The sequence below is a fragment of the Bacillus rossius genome, chromosome 1, assembly GCF_032445375.1.
Source record: "Bacillus rossius redtenbacheri isolate Brsri chromosome 1, Brsri_v3, whole genome shotgun sequence".
NCBI classification, from domain to species: Eukaryota; Metazoa; Arthropoda; class Insecta; order Phasmatodea; family Bacillidae; genus Bacillus; species Bacillus rossius.
The window spans coordinates 241,179,685-241,197,935 of NC_086330.1; the positions used below are offsets into that span (position 1 = coordinate 241,179,685).

Below are 18,251 nucleotides of genomic sequence, written 5' to 3' on the forward strand. Positions count from 1 at the left end.
ACTATCGCAAGAAAAGCTGTCTCAGCTGTCATGTTATCTTACCCGCCCCACGAAAAACCACTGTGGTAGCTTCTGCGAGAGCATAAGAAACTCGTCCGGCCAGGCTGGCGGTAGCGGGCGGCTTGACGTCGTACGTGACGTAACACTTACCTCTCCCATTCCCTGCTAATTCTTCAAGGCTCATCAAAAACAAAACTTAATCATGGAAAATATGTTTATTTAAAAAGTAGAGTATACAAAAGCAAACCAAACAATTTAAATTAACAAGTCATTCAACAAAAACATACAGTGAAACCCCTTATTTACACTTTTCAGGGGAACAGAGAAAAAAAGTGTAAATACCAGGAAAGTGTAAATTGAGGGAAACATATGTTTAAAATGTAACATACCTGGTTTAATGCACTCCTTTTACTTCAGTAGTCAGAGACATCAAAAAAAAAGACACAGTGAACGAAATATCTTTAAAAAAAAATCCTTCATTAGGCCTATGTAAACAAAAATAAATTTACAACATATAACTTATAAAATTGTGTGAATACAACATTGAAACAATGTGTGCCATGATAAAATGTTACCATAAAAAAGTTTTGTAGGGTTATGCGCAAAAACTTTCAAGCCTAACTTAGGTCTATTTCTTTGTAAAATAATCAGAAATCTTGGTTTGCTTGCATCTTTGAGTGTTCATGCACATGATCTGCTTCTCTAAAGTATAAAAATTATCAAAAACACCATCACAGTTTTCACCAGCAGATACTCCAATGTAGTCTCGCAGAGTTTGAAGAGCAGCAAGAGCATCTTTACTCGTGGGTGTTGTCACTTCTTCATCATCATCATCATCTTCGTCAGTATTCTGTTGAGAAGTACTGACATGGCTTTCTACAATATCTTCTATACATTGCACTTCCGAAGTGATCACCTGACTGTCCACATCCACGTAATCTTGAAATAATTTCTCCTGCAACACCCTCCCATGTCCTTCAACATCTTCAATGTCACTGTAATCTTCTTCACTGAGAGTGTAAGGCTTTTCTGGGAACACAAATCGAGCTTTTGCAAAGCAGTTTTGAATTGTTGATGTTTTCACTTCTTTCCAGGCTCTTGCACTAAAATGCAATGCAGTCAGCAGATTTATCTTCATCAAATAAGGGTCTTTTCCAACATCAAGCATTGTTACTGCCCTTGAAACTAGGTATCTGCGGTACAAAAACTTGAATGCCTGAATGATACCCAAGTCAAGGGGCTGTAGCTTACTCGTGCAGTTTGCTGGGAAGAAGACAATATCAGTGTTGCGAAGCTGGATGGTTGCTTTGTGAGCAGAACACTGATCTATGAAAAGAAGAACTTTCCTATTTTGCAAAGCCATTTTTGAATCAAATGCATGCAACTGGCTCTGAAACAAAGCACTGGTCATCCAGGCTTTGGTGTTTGCTTCGTACTTTGTTGGGAGTGACTTGATGTTTTTAAAACACCGAGGTTTCCTCACTTTGCCAATGACATAAAGGGGGAGTTTTTCACTTCCATCTGCATTGGTAAGCAATAACACAGTAATCCGTTGCTTGCTGGGCTTACCTCCGTGACACGGTTCCCCTTTAAAACTAAAGGTTTTGTCTGGTAGAACATTGAAAAACAACCCTGTTTCGTCGGCATTGAAAACATTTTTCGGGTTGAACCCAGCAATTTTTTCCTGTAGCTTTTCCTTCCAATGTTCCACAGTCTCCACATCCACACTTTTGCTTTCGCCACAAACCACCTTGTAAACAATATTGTGACGCTGCTTAAACCGATCAATCCATCCATTGGAAGCTGAGAAATCTTGAATTCCCAGCCTAGAGGCAATAACACGTGCTTTTTCTCTCAGTATTGTACCATTTATTGGTAAATTTGCGGCACGTGCACCAGAAAACCACTCAAGAAGAATATCTTCCAGCTGTTTGAATTTCGAGTCCTTCACATATTTACGTTTTTTAGCACTTGGCCCACATTGCGCGGCATTTGCAGTGATGGTTTCTCGGCTTTTGATGATGGTGTTAAGAGTACTCACAGGGATTGAAAGTTCTTTCGCAAGGTCCACACGTGATCCAACATATTCGTCGAATTTGGCAATTATTTTAATTTTATCGGCAACGGTAATAGTTTTGCGTTGTTTCACTTTCTCCATTTTCTCACAGATATTAATAACGACAAAGAGTTAAAGATGTGTCAAATACATTTACCGCTAAAGCCAATGATACTACCAGCGCTCGTAGCGGAAAGCTGTGGAAATAGAAGTATTATGAATAGTGCAAGGTTACTTGCACTGTTCACGACGCGAACGCATTCACATACGCAGCTTTTGATGTATCTTTCTTCTATGGCGGCCATGTTTCGATGTTTGTAAACACTGAACGAGACGTTAATAACGGAAATGAAGAAACTTTTCCGGCGTAACAAGCGTGAAAACGACATATACCGCCTTATGGAAAATAAATTGGGCCAAAAACAAAGGAGGTAAATAACGGGAAAACGTAAATACCGTTAACGTAAATACGGGGTTTCACTGTATTTTATTAAACTTTAAATAGAAAAATTGAAAAACATGAACCGAACGTGAGCTATCGTTGCAGTATATACTAACCAAGAAAGAGTGTAGGCTATCAAATGTTGTTTACTCGGCACCAGACAGAGCGACGCGTTGCATGCAATAGGCGAGCTATCTATATCACTATTTGACCTTGTGCGCGCGCACTCTATATGGGCATCAATATAACCAAACATGAATGGTGCCAACTAGTGCTAGCTACATTTTTATAAGCGATACACAGCGGTGATGAAGATGAACAGATAATGGTTTTAACGTTTGAAAAGTCTTTAAAAGAAAATTGACAAATTTTGTATTTCTGTTAATTAAATAAGTAAGCAGTAATATCCAAACAAAAAATAGATTTCAAATTTAAAATACATAATTTTGAAAGGAAAAATAAGTTATCTGTCAAAATCTTATATAGAAAAAAATAATCTATTATCTTATTGGGAAAATGGTGGGACCGAAACATTCGACCATATTGGATGGGAAATCGTATTGTGCAGGTATATCTTAAACGTGTTTATAATTACTGCATTTTCCCATTATAATACCAAAATGCCTGAAAGCAACTTTAAAACAATTGCTGTTGCACGGTGCTTCATCCTATCCTGTTTATTACTTACACAAAGTGCTCAGACTAACAGCAGAACCAAAAACATAATGTAACTGTTTATGAGAGATTTTTTTTTAAAAATTTTTATGCCTTAAAATAACGGTGCAACAATTATGCAAGTGCGACAATTATTATGCGATAAAAACATGGTAACTAGGGACAGTCAAAATTGTAATGCATATTTTTGAGTTGCCATATTTCTTTTTATAACTATAAATAACAACATAAGAGTATTAATGAATATTTGTACTATAATAATGTTTAGTTTGGTACATCAATAAACTTAGTACATCCCCTGATGTTCGCGGAAGTTAATGTAAAGGGATAAATTACATGGGTCTGACTTCCACAGATGGCAGCACTGTGTTCAGGGACATTTCCGTTCCAATCGCCTTTAATTTCATTCACGAAATTACTCCTACCACATGCTGTATACCGAGAGCTAAAAGACTTTCACATCAAAAACTCAAGTTAGGAAAAGGCTGCTGAAAATTAAAGTTTTGTGACTTTTAGCACTGTTACTTTTAATTTCTGTACCTTTTCATGGCTTTCCAGACATATAAACACTGAGTATGTATTTATGAAATGTTCTGAAGGTAAAACAAATTCAAAACTCTTTTTGAAGGGTACACTTATGTTAAAATTACATATTTTAGGACTATAGTACACAAATGATTACTCAATATGAATTACTAATTCATATTTGTTTATTGCGTACTCCCCAAAATTTTCTACCAGCAATATTCCACGTTCTTCCCTTCACGATTATGTCCGTGCAGTACAATAATGTTTTTGATTTGCGGTTTTGGAGATATTTCAGATAACCCAATTACCATTGACATTTCTCAACAGCCTTTGCACGACAAAGCCACCAGCAGTAACCCCAACACACAGTTAAACAACAATGTTTTGTCCGGGATGTAAAATTATTTACGGTGTCTGCCATGCCAATACAAAAAGCTATAATCCTAAATAACAAACCGCACACACTCACATCGGTCTGCATGATGTCCCAGGAATTCTTGTAGTCCTTATTGGTCTCATAGTGGAGAGCTGTCTCGTTAAGGCTCTTCCCCAGCAAGTCCTTGACATCGTCCTTCAGGAGGTATCCTGTGATTCCACCGGCAAGCTCCAGCACAAAGATGGCCAACAGCAGCACTGCAAACTGAAGCAACACACATTGAGCCTCACCCCTATCCTCACCGCAATACTTCGCACCCACATCCGAAACAGGCACAGCTCCACTAGTTGTACATTACAGCACTTCTGATGCCAGCTTCTGTAACTGTATTCATCTTAAAGCAATATTTGCAGTCTTATGCACAGTCTGGAGTGGTTACTCACAAGGTAGTCATGATGTAGATGTCCAATGAGGCAATGAAGCCTCTGTAAATGTGGCATCTGAGTAACCTGAGTGTCCTAGCACAGCAGAAGAGGTGTCAAGTTATAGGGACTGGGAGGCGTGCCACCACCATACAATGATTATGGGTAGTCAAGATTTTGTGGTGTTATTTTAAGACAAATTTCGGTGTAAAGAAATAAAGATTTCAGTGTTATATGGTTTTATTTTTTTGCTCAAAATACCCACGGCAAAATTTTCTTGCTTTTCTGTACAACATGCAAATTTATTAAAACAAATATTAATAAACACTAAAACCTCATGATCTAATCACAATTAAGTTCATTTAAAATTCATAAATTCAAACTTTTAAATAACTACTAAAAATTTCATGACTTAATTACAATCACATACACTACAAAATTACACAATTAAGCACTTCCAAAGTTACTATTAAGACGGTTTTATTGAAATGCTATCATAGTTAAATTTTCCGCATTTTCCGCATTTTCTGGAGTGAGACGTTGTCTTCAATGAGTACCTGGAAAATGAACGTTCTGCATCAACATTTGATGTTGGGAACCAGATTGCCCTTAAACTGGCTTGAGCAAATTCACTGTAGTCTTTAAGGGAGCACAGTACCTTTGCAACATCAATTTGACTTGTTTCTGGCAATGAAAGTTCATCCTCAATTATTTTTTTGAAAGCAACATAGCTTTGTATGAATGTATCAATGGGAAGATGGGAAACATAAGGCAAGTTATGCAGAGGCTTCTGTAGGTTTGCATCTTCTATGCTAACCCTACTCACATTTCTTGGGTTGAACAGCAAATTAATGGCATTGAAGACTCTTAGACAAGGATGTCGTTTAACAGATGAGTTTTGCCTCAAACGCTTATGTTTCTCACTCGCGACATGTTTCACAATCGTATCGCGTCTCTCGTAGTCTAGCCTGCAGTTACAGAATTTGCACATTAAAATTTTATCACTGAAATAAAATCCTTCGCTGGAAAATTCTTTCAATCGGTCACTGGCAGAAACCTTCGTTTTAGGCATTATCAAAAAATTTTAATCACATAGGAAGAATTTAACCTCTTAATACGCAAAAACTTGCCGTGCTGGAAAGATCAAAACAGTGGAGAATAGATGCGAATACAAACGCATACCGAATACCAACATACGTACGTGAAAATTAATACCGACATAAACATGTACTATTTATTATTTACAATCGTTACGTTGAGCAGGGTTAATTTCATTTTCGTACCCTACGTACTTTATTTGAAATAAACAGAAAAAACAATGCGCTTTAGTGTGTAATATTTTAATTATTAAAAACGTAATCTTAGAAAAACATATTTTGGATGTTTGTTACTTTTGTATTTACAGAAAGTGAACGGCGGCCATTGTATCATAGTTATCAACATCTTAAATTATTATGGTACACAATATTACCGTTTAAAGAAAATATTACGTTAAATTCGAGACTTCATTTTAAAATCTATAATGAATCACCGTTGCATATAATATATATGGCTGCTAGTTACTGTCAGAAATATTTTATTGTGCTGAAGATAGTGAATTGTCCTTACAGAATGGGGAAAAAAACGTAAATAATCAGGATAGACGAAATTTCGTGACATATCGCGGATTTCGCACAATTTCGTTTTATTTCGTGTTTTCAAGTTGTTTTCGGTGTTATTCCGTTTTATCGCGCATTACCATATAATCGTGCCTCTAATTATGAGGCAACTTGGTAGATGGTGGGATGCATCAGAGAGATCTATTTTATTGTGTCTTTGCAATGAGCCACCAAGGAAACTGTAATCAGAAATAATCATAATGAGAGCTGCACAAATATAAAAAAATATATTAGCTCTGTATCCTGATTAAAATGATTTTATTTATCAATATAAAGGGCGTTTGGTTGAAATTAGTCAAAAAAAATTAACTTAAAGGTTGACATCAACCGGGGCTTCACGCCTATCAGCCTATTAAGACTCTGCTCATTTCCCTACCCTCACCCATTCTTTTTTTGGCATTTGTACCACTGCAGTACATTAGTGTGTGTGTGTTCAGTGTGCCACATCTCCGGAAGAGAACCGGTCATTCAGTACTATGTACCCCTTATAATTAACTACATCCAGTAATTTAACTCTTTTGTATTGATCCCTAATAGTATTTGTTTACAGCAGAAAAACTTGAAGCACCCAAATAATGTAAATTAACTAATTATAAGTTTTTCACAAAGACAGCACCAAACAATCCCAAGCGGACCCGAGGTTGGCCGAAGTGGACAACACAAAGGCGTGGGAGGACGTACCTCATTTATGTAAGCGTGGCTGGTGTGTTCCTCTCCAATTACCCATGGCACAAATTTCTCAGTGCGGAGACACCATGATCCCTCGAAGAGCACGTTCTGTCGCCTGAGTCTGAATAGGCCAAGTTAGGACGCGACAGCACCCGGGGACTTCATCCGTTGCCATCACTGGCCAAAAAATACTGTTTTCGCTTTTAATTATTTCCAATCATTTTCATAATGTCCTCAGGACCCGCCTCAGACAGCAGTCTATTTTAATAATTATTATTAACACCTTAAAGGAACTTTGAAATCTGACCACCAAATTTTGAGTGCGGCCAGGAGGGTGGCTTGCAAAACACCTGAATTGATTAGTGCCCTAGAGCTTTGTAACAGTTTTAATTTAGATATGTATGAGGGCGTGTCAACGAAAATAAAAATTTATGTGGAAAACCATGTTGCTTTCTTGCCATGTGCCGATTATCAGCAGGTCTAGGGCGTGTGGGAAACCTCAAGAGCCCACATCACCATCAATCAGTACAAATATGCCCGACGTTGAGAATAGGCCAGGACATGGTAATTCTGGTTAACATAATTATGAAGGGTCAAAATCTCACGCCCCACAAAGGTGGGAGGAGACTGCAGAGGGTTTGTTGGCCTTAACATATGGTGGCACTCATTCAACATCTTTCTGTAACAAAACCACCCTCCAAACTTAAAACATGGTGTTTTTTCCTTGTGTTACTGTGTAGGATAGTTTTCCCAGCATGGTTAATGTTAGTAATTCAGACAAAATTTTATTTATTTTATTTGTAACAATAGTTAAGTCTCATTAACTTTAGTGATATGCACAACAGATACACAATAGACGAAACATAAAACTACTGGCCGAACTAACAATAATAAACCAGATTAAAAAAAAGATACAAGACATGATCACCAAGTCAGACCAAATTAACACACACATGAAAAAATAACATACTCAATTAAAGTTTAATAAAAAATAACATCTTTACAAATTTTAATACCAGTACAAAAGTTTAAGATATGAGGTATATGTATAAGATATACAAATTACCAAATTATTGAAGTGCCAAAGAATAAGTTATTAGAGTTAATAAGTTTATAAGCATTTTGCTAATTTATTAAAGTTTTAATTAATCTATATAAAATATTTGTTTTGTGTAATTTACATAATGGAGACTGTAATCGACTATTAAACAGAGGTACTCTTATACCAGTATTGTCAAGAAGATATTTACAATTTACAGTTTAGTTTGGAATTTTAACAGCGGCTAACAAAGTGAATCTAAATAAATATACACTGTGTTCAGACAAGGAAACTAGGTTAGGACAAGGACAGTTTTTTTTTTTTACTTATTTTAAATAATTTATTTTGAATATTTTCTATTTTTTCACTGTCTGATTTATTAGCGCAATCCGAAATCACAGAACCATTTTCTAATTTTGACCTTACTGAGAATGGAATGAATATTGGCGATATAGACGGTTATGTATTTAATTTAAGTTAGGGTTCTATGGAAAATGGAAACTAAATAAATTGAAAATGGAAATTTAACCAGTTAACAATTGTAATTTTATAATTTTTGCAGTAATTGTTGACTGGTTTCATTAAATCATTCAAAATTACACCTTTCCGTTTCAAAAAACCGTAGCCATTTTTTTTTTACTAGTATGGAGATCGCTGAAACATTTTCCAGAGATGTTTACCAAACGCCTGTACTCAGGCTACATGCATTGCATATACAATGTCCATGATGCCTATGGCCCAGGCATCCATTCCATTCACAGGTGGCGAACTTCTATGCAGAGGAGTAAAAGAAACTGGTGAAGCGTTACGCAAAGTGCTTGGAACTGAGTGGTGACTGTGAAAATATGAAGTAGATATGTAGTAAACTAAAACTGCCAATAAAAACTTTTTCTCAAGAGTTTTTTTTTAATGACTAAACGGTACTTACTTTACAGACATACATTGTATTTTGTTGGGAGAGCTGAAAAATGTGTTTTTTAGATTTCAAACTTGTATTAGTTCCTTTGAAAACCAATGAAGGTATTTAGAGACTTTTAAAATTAAAGCACTAATTCTATCACACAAGAAATTGGTTAAATGAACAAGACGTTAACTTCAGAAGTCATTAAAAAATTGATCCAGTGTATGTGTGTTAGTGAGGCGGGTGATAAGCGCGACTTTCGCTGGTGTTTCTAGCGCAGTGTCGCCTCTGAACGCAAGGCTGTGAAGTGTCACGCAATCATCTCGCCGTACATAGAACTGTGAAATTTAGCTGTGACTGTAACATTAAATCGGATAAATGAAGATAAAGGTGTAATGCAAGGCTCTTATGTGCTTTCAAGAATCTATAACAATGGTTTTACGCCTAAAAAATTACTCTGAAAATGTGTGTTTTAGCCATTTAACTCTTCTAAAAATATAGTTTTAAAACTTAATCCGACATCAAAAGTACTTTTAAGCCCTCAGCAAATTCTTAAATGCTTTTCGTAAACAGACCCCACTCTGATATGATATCTTGAGTAGTTTTGAAATCACATTTTTCCTTAAGCTCTGTACACCGTATGTGTGTCTGGGCAGACGGCACCCTTTATGGGGTTATATAGACCTAGATAATCACCAGTTTTATAATTTTAATAGGTAGAGATTAAACTGTTTGTTATCTGAAAATCCATTGTAATTTTAATATCAAGGGCAGTATGTGGTATGTGTTCTTTGACAATTGCTTAAACTGATTTTATTACATCACATTGTGGTAGATTAGAAAAGCAAAGATCTAAAACATTAATCAAGGACTGTGCTTTAGTTTTTATTTATGAATGTGATATAGGATATAGTAAAAGTATTTTTATTACTCAAATCAACACCAGGCACAATGAAGTCACCAAGTACGATCATATCATCTTGGTAGTTAAAGTTAACGATTTTGTTTTAATGTATCAATTGGACTTCAACTTTAAGTCTGTAAAATACTAAAAAGATAATGCTGCAGTCTCAATGCTACAGATAAACATTAGATAAACATTAGATAGTTAGTTGGCGGGGTTTTAATTTTGAACCAGAGCACTTCAATTCCAGAATAATCATAGATTATTATTTGATGGACTGAAGGATATTTGAGTTTATTTAGCGCAATCAAAACACCATTTCCTCTTTCCAGCATTGTGTGTGGAGTTTCTGTCACATCTAAATATGAAATAGTGAAGATTTATGCAGCAGTTATTACACTCAATTTTTGTTGAACAGATGTTTATTCCTTAGTGACCGAATTTTCAAAAAATTCTATATATTTAGTTTGCAACCCTCTTGACATTTTAACATACTAACCACTCAAAGGGATTAAGCATAAATGTAAACATATTAAAGTCTAATTCTTATGACTGATATAAATCACAAAATACTTGGCTTTTCAATTTTTTTTTTTATCTCTTGCATTTACTCTACAATTCGTAGACCTCTACTGAGTTACATTTTACCCTTTTCTTTTGAGACGAGGTCAAATTTAAGCTTCAAACTAACAGAATTTTTAGAGGCCATGTTTTTGATCATTTTTAACTGATCAATTTAATTATGTCGCTTGTCCCGAAACTCCTCCGTGACAGAAAATTGCCCACATGTACTTACATGACACTGTGATTAAATATTTCAACACAGTGGCAAAAAACTAGGTAAAAGTGATAAATATCATGATATAACTCACTACGGATTTAAACTAACCTTTACACTAAAAGAAGACCATATTTATATAACTAAAATAAAAGATATTTTTTTTGCCACATATAAAGCTGCTTTACTGACAGTTAAAATAATAAACAGTTAACTTCCAATGTATAAGCTGATGAGCACATTTGTTTCATATATCAATAAATATTTTACACACACACACACAGAGACACACACACACACAGAGAGATACACACACAGAGAGACATACACACACACAGAGACATACACACACACACACAGAGACATACACACACACATATATAATATATATAATAAACACATTACATATATTGATCTTGTTATATGTATGGTAAATGTACAAAAAAGACCTTAAGCTCAAAGTTATATGACAGCTTAAATAAAATACAGTAGAACCCTGTTATAACGAATCTGAAGGGAGTAGTTTATATGTTCACTATAGAGGGGAAACTTTATATCTGGGAAAACTTTTATATTGGCAATACATACTCAAAAGCAAAATCTTAACTACTACACGCCCAAGCCAACTGTGGTCCCGGGAAAAATGTGAACTACCCAAGGTCAGACGGACCCCTCCCTCCGCCGTCATCCCTTCCGCCACACTGTCCCCTCCCTTTCCCTAGTCCGCCTCAATGGTCGAAGCGCGTCATGTCGCGGGTGGGACGGCAAGTAGAGTTGTCACCATAAGTCACGACACAGTGCGCGGATACGTATCGCTGTTCCAAGTATTTCACGGATCCTTTGAAAGCGGAGCAAGGTTTCGAAGCGTGCGTGACTGTAATATAACGTGTTATTTTTGAACGATTAGTGCAATGGGAGTGCATGACTTGATGTAAGCTTTTGGACATACGCCATTGCTTAGCACATGTATGTCTGTAGAAGAAAACTACAAAAAAAAACACATGACAAAAAACACAAATTAAGCAAAAAGTTGCTGTTGTCAGGATCTAACGCCACACAATACTCCACAACAGGAATATGGTCAACAAACAAAGAAAAACAAAGAAAAATGGACTAACAGAACGGAAAAAAAACCACAAATGATGACACCACAAAAATACTGAACCCAAAAAATTCAGCACAACAGTTTAAACGAGACAGAATCACAGCAAAACGAAAATACGAAACAAACACAATAGTTTTCCAAAAAATAATAAACAAAAGAGAAACGAAAAAAGTCCCACAAATGATGACAGCACAAAATATTGAACCCAAACAATTCAGCACAACAGTCAAAATGAGACAAAAACACGACCAAACGAAAACGCGAAACAAACACAACAGTTTTCTAAAACAGAAACTAGCGACGTTTCGGGAACTGCTATCTGCTCCCGTCCTCAGGCAGAGGCGCACATGGTATGGAAGCACAGGTGCGTCTCTGCCTGAGGACGGGAGCAGATAGCAGTTCCCGAAACGTCGCTTGTTTCTGTTTTAGAAAACTGTTGTGTTTGTTTCGTCTTTTTGTCTCATTTTGACTGTTGTGCTGAATTGTTTGGGTTCAATATTTTGTGCTGTCATCATTTGTGGGGGTTTTTTCTAGTGATGGGTCGAGACTCGAAAAATCGAGCGAGTCGAGTCGAGCCGGCGAAACTAAACTCGACTCGAAAACCGAGTTGATTAAGATCATGTCCTCGAGTCTCGTCAAAGTTTAGTTTTTGGCTCGACCATAATGTTGCACAATTTCCAGTCATGAAGGTACTTATCCGAAACCATGCACTTTAAAATAAAATAAAATATAACGTGTTATTTAGGCCTACCTAGTGGAAAACCTCTGATCCAACACTGAAAACCTTGAAAACGAAGTCGGAAGATTATTTATTTTCGATCGTGTATAACCGCAAACACTGCATCCCATCCTTCAATATGCACTTAATATTTCTAATTGCAACAAAATACCTTTATTTAACTAAAACGGAATTTAAAAAATGTTCTCTAGATTCAGTCATGAATAAGACCACGAACATCGTCAATATTTGGGCAGCTTTGGAAGTAAATAATATTTACTACTAAACACTAGATAGCCGCCATTTTAACTCCGGGCCAATGGCCTACGTAAGTCATCATACAGCCAGGGAATGTTGCCACTTTGACAAATCGATATCAACAATAATTGAAATCTCCAACCAGTTTTCCATGGCCGAACGGAAAATTGAGGCTGTTGATGTTTATTTTTACACTTGAAAGTAATGTTTGCGTCGCCGGCGTCGTATTAATCATAAGCGGTTTAGTATTAGTATTGATGTGTTTGTACGGCCTGGGACGTCACAAAGTGACGAACAGAAATCAAGAGCAGAGATTTGGGAATTTTTTGAAAAAATTGATGCAAATGCTGCAGAAAATTTACAAGACTCCGTCATCATCAACTTCAAGTCTGATTCGTCACTTGGATGTGCATTTTCACTTAGTGTCAGTATGAAGATAAAAAAAAAAGACAAAAAATAAAAATGTGTAGGGCAACCTTCAATAATTATATTATATTGAGAAATATTTTACTTATATTTATTTCGCTCATCATTCTGCAACTTGTACCTCGCTAAGTTTGACTCATCTTGACAAATTTCCATGAGTTCGGCTCGAGCTCGACTCGAAGATAAATTTCTTTGTTTAACTCGAACTCGACTCGATGCTGAAATAGGGTGACTCGACCCATCACTAGTTTTTTCATTTCTATTTTATTTATTATTTTTTGGAAAACTATTGTGTTTGTTTCGTCTTTTCGTTTTGCTGTGTTTCTGTCTCGTTTCAACTGTTGTGCTGAATTTTTTGAGTTCGGTATTTTTGTGCTGTCATCATTTGTGGTTTTTTTCCGTTCTGTTAGTCCATTTTTCTTTGTTTTTCTTTGTTTGTTGACCATATTCCTGTTGTGGAGTATTGTGTGGCGTTAAATCCTGACGAACAGCAATTTTTTGCTTAATTTGTGTTTTTTGTAATTTGTGTTTTTTTGTAGTTTTCTTCTACAGACATACATGTGCTAAGCAATGGCGTATGTCGAAAAGCTTACATCAAGTCAATATAATGTGTATTGACAAATGGCATCGGGCAGTACAGCAAAACAAAAAACTATACATAGCCAGTTACATAGCCAGTTACTTTTCCAGATGGGTGCAAGACAAGCTTATTCCAAATCTGCCTGCTAATTCGTTGGTTGTAATGGATAATGCCCCTTATCATTCCGTCCAGTTAAATAAGCCACCAACAGCCGGTACAAGAAAACAAGATATCATCCAATGGTTACAGAACAACAACATTCCCCATGACAATGATATGACAAAATGTGAACTCCTCCAGCTCGTTCGTGGTCGACGTCCACCTCCCAGGTTTTGCATAGATGAGATGTTAGAAGAACATGGGCATGAAGTAATAAGATTACCACCATACCACTGTGAGCTTAATGCTATTATGTATGGAACATTGTGAAATCACGTGTTGCTGAAAAAAATGTCGCTCAATCATCACGTACCATTGAAAACATCACAACAGAAGCAATCAATAGCATCACCAAAGAAGAATGGCAAAATGCTATTTTACATATCGATGGCTTAGAATGAAAACCTCGTATCTCAATTTTTGGACGAAAATACGTTTTTTTATGTTTTTGGCTGGAAAACCTCGTATCTCACAAAATGTTTGGCTGAAAGAAATAAAATGTGCATCCTACTGCTTTCTATCGGGAAATCACATAAAAGAATTGTACAATCATTAATTGAGGGGGGCGAAAGAAACAGTTTTTTGTCTCTGCTGTAGAATTTGCATTTTATGAGATACAAGGTTTTCATTCTAAGCCATCGATATAAAACATACAAAAGCAGAGTACTGGACAGGTGACTGTCTAATAGAGCACGAAATTCAGAAAATTGTTGTTAACTTTGGCGAGTCCAGCTCAGACAGTGAATGGGACTTTTCGGACAACAGCAACACATATTCCAATGGTAACATATCAGGAATTCAAGAACTAAATGGCTGAGTGGGCGTTTGTTACGTGCACTATGCACGAAACTGTGTTGAAATGTTTCTTGCATTTTTTTCATTAATTAATCACACAAACAATATTTTTTATTTGATTATAGGCATATGTATACCGACATGTATGTAAATATGGTGCTAAGTGAAATAATTATAATAACACAAACGGTACAATGTGATGCTGTGACACACTTTGGTACACACTGTGACATCTTCGTAGACACTGTGTTTCGCTGTTTCATACAACTGTACCTTCACCTTATCACAACAATTCTTACTGCACGACTGCGCTTCATGGCCATCGTTGCGTACACTTATGAACGCATGTGTATACTCCTTGCTTCCACAGCTAACGGTATTCCCCTACTGCCAACCTCTCCTCATTCCCCGCCCCTCTCACACTGCGACACTAGCGCTCCCGTCACTCCCCTCCTCGGGATCACAGTTGGCTTGGGCGTGTAGTAAACATAGGCCTAAGCCAAGAAAAGAACGAATGAAAATACTCAAAGCAACAGTTTTATGAGCAAATGCAGATATTATTTTTAATGAACTACACTTTCTATTACCTAATGGTTCTTGGAAATCGGCGTATTATCCTTTTATCCGACATTTAAACCTCTGTGACGTTATCGCAGCTTGAGAAAGAAGATTGTTCAGCTTGTTTAATATTGTACTTAATGTGGATGTTGCAATTCCCAGTTCCTTTGCTAATAACACGTGCGGGACAGTGGGGTTGGAGTCTACCTTTTCAATAATGTCAAGTTTATCTCGCACAGATAATGCCTTACGTTTTTTACCGCATTTTTCACCTTTTTTACGTATTTCTTATTGAAGCACATTTGCAGCTTAATAACACAAAATTCTTTTTACCGTCAAAAGAAAATAAACGAAAAATAACGAGTCTGGTGCATCAAAGATTACTACCTATCATTTAGTATCGCAGTTGCTAAAGCTGGAACGAAATTTTCTCACTTTCTATGGAAAAATTTTGTCCACAGAGTTCTATCTAGTGGTAGTCTTACGAACCTTACCCAATCAAAATGTCCGAAACGTGAACGATAAAAATGAGATGTAAAAATCTTGAATTTGCTGCTATAATGTAAATATGTATTTGTGTGGCGGTAATTTATTTATAATTTTGATAACATAATAAATGTACATGTGTTCGCCCATTCTTTAACTATGCAGGGAAAACTATTTTTTATTTTCACCAAACTGATCACTTTTTGGCTACACGTAGCCTACCGAGGCCACTCGAATATGACTTGTTTATAATATGAACAGTGGACAATCGAGTAGCATATTGCGGAGAAAAACTTCAATGTGATCCAGAATAGACCTTTTGTGAAAAAACTTTTAATTATATGAAAATATTTGAGATAAATGTGCATTATGTCGGCAAAATTTGTTCGTGGTACACGGGAAAACGTATCAACATTGACAAAAGTTGTGCGCTATATCCAATAAATTAATACATAACCTCAAATCATTTTGCCGGGACTGAGACGGAAATTCACAATAAACGGGAATTCATCATAGGCGGGTTCACTATAAACGGGTTCTACTGTAATCATAACATTCAACTGTTATGCAGTTTACATTTCATACTCTCTGGTTTAGTACAGTTACCAGGTTTCAAACTCACAGTAACTATCATGCAGTGGTTCTCCTTGAGCGCGCCACAGCAGCCGAAGAACGCCACGACAAACACTATTATCCCCACCACGATGAGGATAACAGGTGCCACAAACAGCTGGCCTTGCACGAAGTTCGTGTAGTCGGAGAAGGCATCCTGGATGACTGCCCCCACCACCAGTATGGCGAGGCCAGAGATCTGCGGAGAAGAACGTTACAGTTAGTCTTCCATGCGGCTATGCTGCAAAAATAGTAGCTCCTTGTTGCAATACGAAATTCATTATTACAATGGAGCAATTATAATTTCAAAAACACACGATAAACAGTTCAGCTGTTCATTTTTTATATCATATTTATCTGTAGTCAACCTGGGAAATTTAGTGTGTGCGTGTATGTGCGTGCGTGTGTGTATGTGCGTGCGTGTGTGTATGTGCGTGCGTGCATGTGTTTCAAAATATCAATGTCTGTTTATGTACAGTATAAATAGATTTGAGAAGATGATAGGGTGGTGGATAGTGAGTACGCCCAACCCAAGGGAAAAAAATGAATAACTGAGAAACTTTGACCCCCTGAGAATGGAACCCGGATCACACTGACAGGAAAACACTGTACTACATAATTTTTAGTTATTGCATGCTATGCTCATGCTAGGGGTAGAAAATCGGTTACTTTTTTAAAATAAGCAAGACGTGAGATTGCAATGACAGCTACAGTTGTGAGTGACAATGACAAAACCATAGTAAGCATGACAAGAGTGCCTGCTACAAGAATGGCACTAATGAAAGTAACAATGAGTGCACAGGTGCTTAAAGGGTACACGACAGCAAAGAATGACAAATGAAATGCAAAAATGAAAAGGGAGAAGTGAGAATTTAGGGGACCAGTGTGAAAATGGAATTGATGAATGTGTGATTGATAATAGTGTTTTGAGTGTAACAGTGACCAGAGACAAGCATTACAGAGACAAGAGATAAGTACAATAATTATCATCCAGTTTCTTTTTTATGTAAAATATTAGAGTTCAAATCACTATAATTCAAATCCATATGATCTTGGTAAGTTTTAAAGCAACTAAAACAAAAATGTAAATTGTTAGTACACCTAGTAGGCCTACAATGTGAAATTACAAATCTGGAAATATTTCAAATATTAATTTTATTTGCCTTCATCATATTTAATCTGTAATGTTTTCAAATACTAAAAAGAAGAAAAAAAAGTAGTCAGTTCAAGCAATGGATAAAATATAAACTCTAAAATTATTTATTAATATCAACAGATTCCCTTCACAAGCCCCGAAGCAGAGTCATCTTCCACATTATTCATCAGCTGATTTTATTTAGTGTAGGCATGATAATAGTACAACTATGCAAGTTGTTATACCAGAGTAAAAGTAATACACAGAGAAACTAACTTCTACAATCGCATTTACAAACTGAACACTTTTACTTGTATTCAAATTATTTTTGCTGGTATATGTAATAAAATGAGAATGTAAAAGGTATAATATGCTTTCAAATACTATTTTTTTACTTACAATATCATATATCATCTTGTTATTCTACTGACACATCTGCATTCCATTTTCATAAGAGCAGTAAAGTGATTTCCACAGCCTTATGGTGCCCACTACATACTACTTCGCATATGAGTAGCTATGCCACAAAAAGATCTTGCTTCAGAAGTCAAATCTTGTGGGATGCCATTACATATTTTGACATACCATCACATCCACATGCTAAGTGCTGCCTAAGTTAATTATCACGTCTACAACATTAAGTAAACTTTCTCCTACTGCCACCAGCAAACTTAGATCAAAAATAATGCTGCAGCCTCCTGTGACTGATAAAAATACAAAAAATAAATAAAATGAATAATAATGCAACAATGTATTGAAAAACTAATCAACTATTTTCACAACTGAGAGAAAAGTTACTTATACATGTAAGTAATTTGTTGGGAAAACTTCATGACAATGACAAGGAAAAAGTAATTGTGGAGTTTAACAATTTTTCTATATGAATAACCAAATATATATATTTTTTGACATATGAAATTAGTAATTAGTATTTTTCTTTCAGTATATGAATTATTCATAGTAAATTTCAC

At 36.0% G+C, this 18,251-nt stretch overlaps 1 protein-coding gene across 1 annotated transcript in view; it reads right to left on the minus strand.

The window, feature by feature from the left end:
• The window catches only part of LOC134527415 (CD63 antigen-like), a 56,324-nt gene that overhangs the window by 31,585 nt on the left and 6,488 nt on the right, over window positions 1-18,251 (minus strand). The window contains exons 2-3 of the mRNA XM_063360085.1: window positions 16,156-16,344; window positions 4,171-4,341 (exon numbers count right to left, since the gene is read on the minus strand). Coding sequence (XP_063216155.1) covers window positions 4,171-4,341; window positions 16,156-16,344 — 360 coding nt within the window. The remainder of the gene's footprint in view (window positions 1-4,170; window positions 4,342-16,155; window positions 16,345-18,251) is intronic.